Source organism: Pteropus vampyrus, unplaced genomic scaffold (assembly GCF_000151845.1).
Source record: "Pteropus vampyrus isolate Shadow unplaced genomic scaffold, Pvam_2.0 Scaffold391, whole genome shotgun sequence".
NCBI lineage: Eukaryota > Metazoa > Chordata > Mammalia > Chiroptera > Pteropodidae > Pteropus > Pteropus vampyrus.
This window is the reverse complement of record NW_011889172.1, coordinates 1,269,403-1,273,008: the sequence shown is the minus strand read 5'-3', so window position 1 is coordinate 1,273,008 and position 3,606 is coordinate 1,269,403. Positions and strand designations below refer to the sequence as shown.

The window sequence follows — 3,606 nt, the reverse complement described above, 5'->3', positions numbered from 1 at the left end:
ATGTGCAGGCATTGTCCTAAGTGTTGCATCCTGCTTTACTGTCTAGTCTGCATGAGACTCCAGGAGGTAGGAATGTCATTCTCTGGAGGCACAGAGAGGTTAAGTAAGTTGCCTGAGGTCACACAGCTCGCTCCTGAGAGATGCGATTCCCTACAGTGACCAACAGTCAGCTATGATCAAACCTTGTGTCCAGACGACACTCAGTATGTTGGAGGGGGTCATGAGCCAGGATTGTGGAGTTACAGGGTCCTCCCTGTCCCTGACCAGCTGTGGGGCAGGCAGCGAACCAGAGTTGGAATTGGATTCTGCAGCTCGTTCGCTGAGTGGCCTTGGGCAACCCTCTGTGCTTCAGTTTACTCACCTGTAATACTCCGACTTCTCATGGACTGGGAAGGTTTGATGAAGTAATTAGCCCTCGGAGCACCTGGCCCCGGAGGGAGACACTTATCACTGTCGTTGCTTTGTTGTCGTTGTCGCCCACAGCGAGTGCCTATTTCCCGCCCCTCCAGGTCTCCCACAGGCTCCTGCAGAGTCATCCTTACCACCCCCAGGGTCCGCGGCAGCCTCCCTGGCACAGCCCATGAAGAACACAGGCCGGGCGCCCACCCTCGATGCCACCAACAGGGAGCCCACCAGGCAAGCAGCCTCACGTGAGTCAGAGGAGGCCCGAAGTGCAGGTAAGTGGGAGTGGCACAGGAGGCCTGGGCATGGGATCTGGCTTTGGGAGACCTTCACGACACCACCCTTCCCCACAGGCAGGCCTCAGGCAGGCGTGAGGTCCATCATGGAGCGGAGAGAGGAGCCCTCAGACTCCGAGGCCCACCGCAGGAGCCTCCAGTTCGTGGGGGTCAATGGCGGGTGAGAGGAGCCCCCACCACACTCCCACCCTTTCCTCAGCTTCCACCCTAGTTGGTCCTTGGTTCATTTGTGCCCAAGAATGTACCAAGGACCTGGTCTAAGCCCCTCACTTTGATTCACTCTTTTAGCTAAAGCACAATAGACCGATGAGGAAACTGAGACACAGTGAGGCTGAGCGCCTCGCGAGAGCACACGTGGCAGCAGGAGTCGGCCCTGGTGGTCGGTCTGGCTCTAGAGCTTGTGCTATCACCACTGTACTGCCCTACTCCTCGGAAGGAGACAGGCTCGGCTCCCTGCCCTGATGGGTTCCGGCAGCGTAGTTGGAGCAATGATGGGGACACTCAGGCAATGTGGGATCTCAGGGAGGCATGGCCGCCACCAGGGAAGTCACTGAAGGAGGAGACTTGTCTGCTGCACGACAGCAGGAACTAGCAAAATGAAGAGGGGGGGTAAGAGGGCTCTCCTGTTTGGGGGACACAGCCCGAATAAAGGCTTAGAAGTGGGAGGAAGCAGAGTGACATGAGAAGCAGGAGGTATGGCAAGCAATGGACAGGGACCGTTTGGGGCCTTGAATGCCAGGAAGCTTAGACTTTGTCCGGAGGAAGCAAGAAGCTTGAGGGCCCTGTGCACAGTGGGGCAGGGTCCGGATGAGGGACACCTCTTTAAGGAGCACGTGCTGTGCGCCAGGTGCTGTAAGGCATGCTCCTGTAGCCCTGCGAGGTCCACACTGTCATCCCCCTTTAACACATGGGGAAGCTGAAGTCCAGTAGTCAGAGCCCCACGTCCCTCCCGCACCACGCCCTGCCCCTCCTCTCCAGGTACGAGTCCTCGTCTGAGGACTCCAGCACAGCGGAGAACTTTTCAGACGAGAGCACCGAGAACGAGGCCCCAGAGCCCGAGGAGCGGGTGCCGAGTGTGGCCGCAGCCCCACTGCTCAGGCCCCCGGGGACGGCAGTGGCCAATCCCAGCCGGCAAGAGTGCCAGCTCTCTCGGGAGTGTCAGCATGTGCCCACAGCTGCAGGGGCATCGCCATCAAATGAGGAGGAGGAGATCCGGTCAGTTTCCTGGACAGCAAGGATTCAGGCAGGGGGTGTGGGGGGCAAATCTGCCTCAGATCCCACAATTCAAGTCTTTTGAGGGAATGCCCCATCAGTCATGCATGCCCTTGTCTGAATTAGCAAACAAGTACTTTGTCCTGCATCTTGAAAGCCTGGAGGCTTTAATGAAGGGCCTGACGGAGGCAATTCGGGTTGTTTGAGTAGCAGACAAAATTTGTCCTTAAGCTGCTCACCTTCTCTGGGACATTTTTGCCCCACCTGTCTGTCCTGTTTATCTCTTTTTTTATCCCGATGAAAAAAATCTGTTCTTGGAAAAAGATTTCCCATCTACCACTGACCATTTGGAATAAACTGGCCTCTACATCCACTTTCTCTTAGGATCTGTTTGTTCCCCATGTCTGCCCCTTGGGGTATAGTATAAAAATGTGTTCTGAGGTTCCACCACTCAGGGGAGCCCTGGCAGGGCTGGGCGAGTGTCATGGCGGAGAGCATCGAGGCCCTCTCTCAGCCCCCCACCCAGATGTGGGAAATAGGGGAGGCCCAGGAGGCCGAGGTGGGTATTCCCAAGATAAACCCCCTCACCTCTCCCTGACAGGATGGAGCTAAGCCCCGACCTCATCTCAGCCTGCCTGGCCCTGGAAAAGTACCTGGACAACCCCAATGCCCTCACCGAGCGGGAGCTGGTATGGTGGGGCCCTGGGCCTGGGGGGAGGGCCTTCCTTCCCTACTCTGTGTACCCTGGCTTTTCCTTGTCCGCAGTGTCACCCTGTGCCTGCTTTGGGGGTTCCCGGGGGCTTGGGGGTGTGTGCTTGAGTTCATGAGCCTTGGAGAGGGGCCAGGAAGGCAGGGAGGGGCCCAAGGATGATCAGCTACCAGCACAACTGCCCTTGGTTCCTGGTCCTTTGGGGGCTTGAGGGAAGGGGCTGTCATATTTCCCTCTAGCCGTGCCTACACTCGCCTTCGAAGGTCGCATCTGGGATGGAGACACTCACGTCTTCCTCTGGGGGGCAGATCTGGGATTGCCGTGTCTACACCTCCCTCTAGGGTCCTTGTCTAGGACAGGGACATGACACTGTATTCCAGGGGCTCATCTGGGTGGGGTGCCCACGCTCCCCCTTCAAAGCTCTGCTTCAGGATGGGGGTGTCCGCACTCCCCTCATGGGGCTTTGCCCTGGAGAGGGTGGGCTGCCGCCTGCCCTCATGCCCCTCTGCGCCCCGCCCCGTGTCCAGAAAGTGGCCTACACCACGGTGCTGCAGGAGTGGCTGCGCCTGGCCTGCCGCAGCGACGCCCACCCCGAGCTTGTGCGGCGCCACCTAGTCACATTCCGCGCCATGTCGGCTCGGCTGCTGGACTACGTGGTCAACATCGCCGACAGCAACGGCAACACCGCGCTGCACTACTCCGTGTCCCACGCCAACTTCCCCGTCGTGCGGCAGCTGCTGGACAGTGGTGAGCCCCGCTAGGCGGAACGAGGGGGCTCTGGGGCAGGGGGCGGAGGGCTGGCTGCCACCCCTGGTTGGCTGGTCTGATGGGGAAGACACCACCCTTCCAGTCAGGTGGGGAAGGTGCAGGCCCTACCTGTAGCCAGGGTCTCATGGAAAACATGTGGCCCTTCCACCGTCCACAAGGACCCCTGTGTGATGAGGCCACTGCTCTGGAGCCCTCTTCTGAGGGACAGACGTGGCCTCC

The 3,606-nt window shown here is 59.2% G+C and overlaps 1 protein-coding gene across 1 annotated transcript in view; it reads left to right on the top strand.

The window, feature by feature from the left end:
• KANK2 (KN motif and ankyrin repeat domains 2) overlaps positions 1 to 3,606 on the top strand; it is an 18,049-nt gene that overhangs the window by 11,706 nt on the left and 2,737 nt on the right. The window contains exons 4-7 of the mRNA XM_023523401.1: positions 510 to 858; positions 1,677 to 1,913; positions 2,512 to 2,599; positions 3,147 to 3,366. Coding sequence (XP_023379169.1) covers positions 510 to 858; positions 1,677 to 1,913; positions 2,512 to 2,599; positions 3,147 to 3,366 — 894 coding nt within the window. The remainder of the gene's footprint in view (positions 1 to 509; positions 859 to 1,676; positions 1,914 to 2,511; positions 2,600 to 3,146; positions 3,367 to 3,606) is intronic.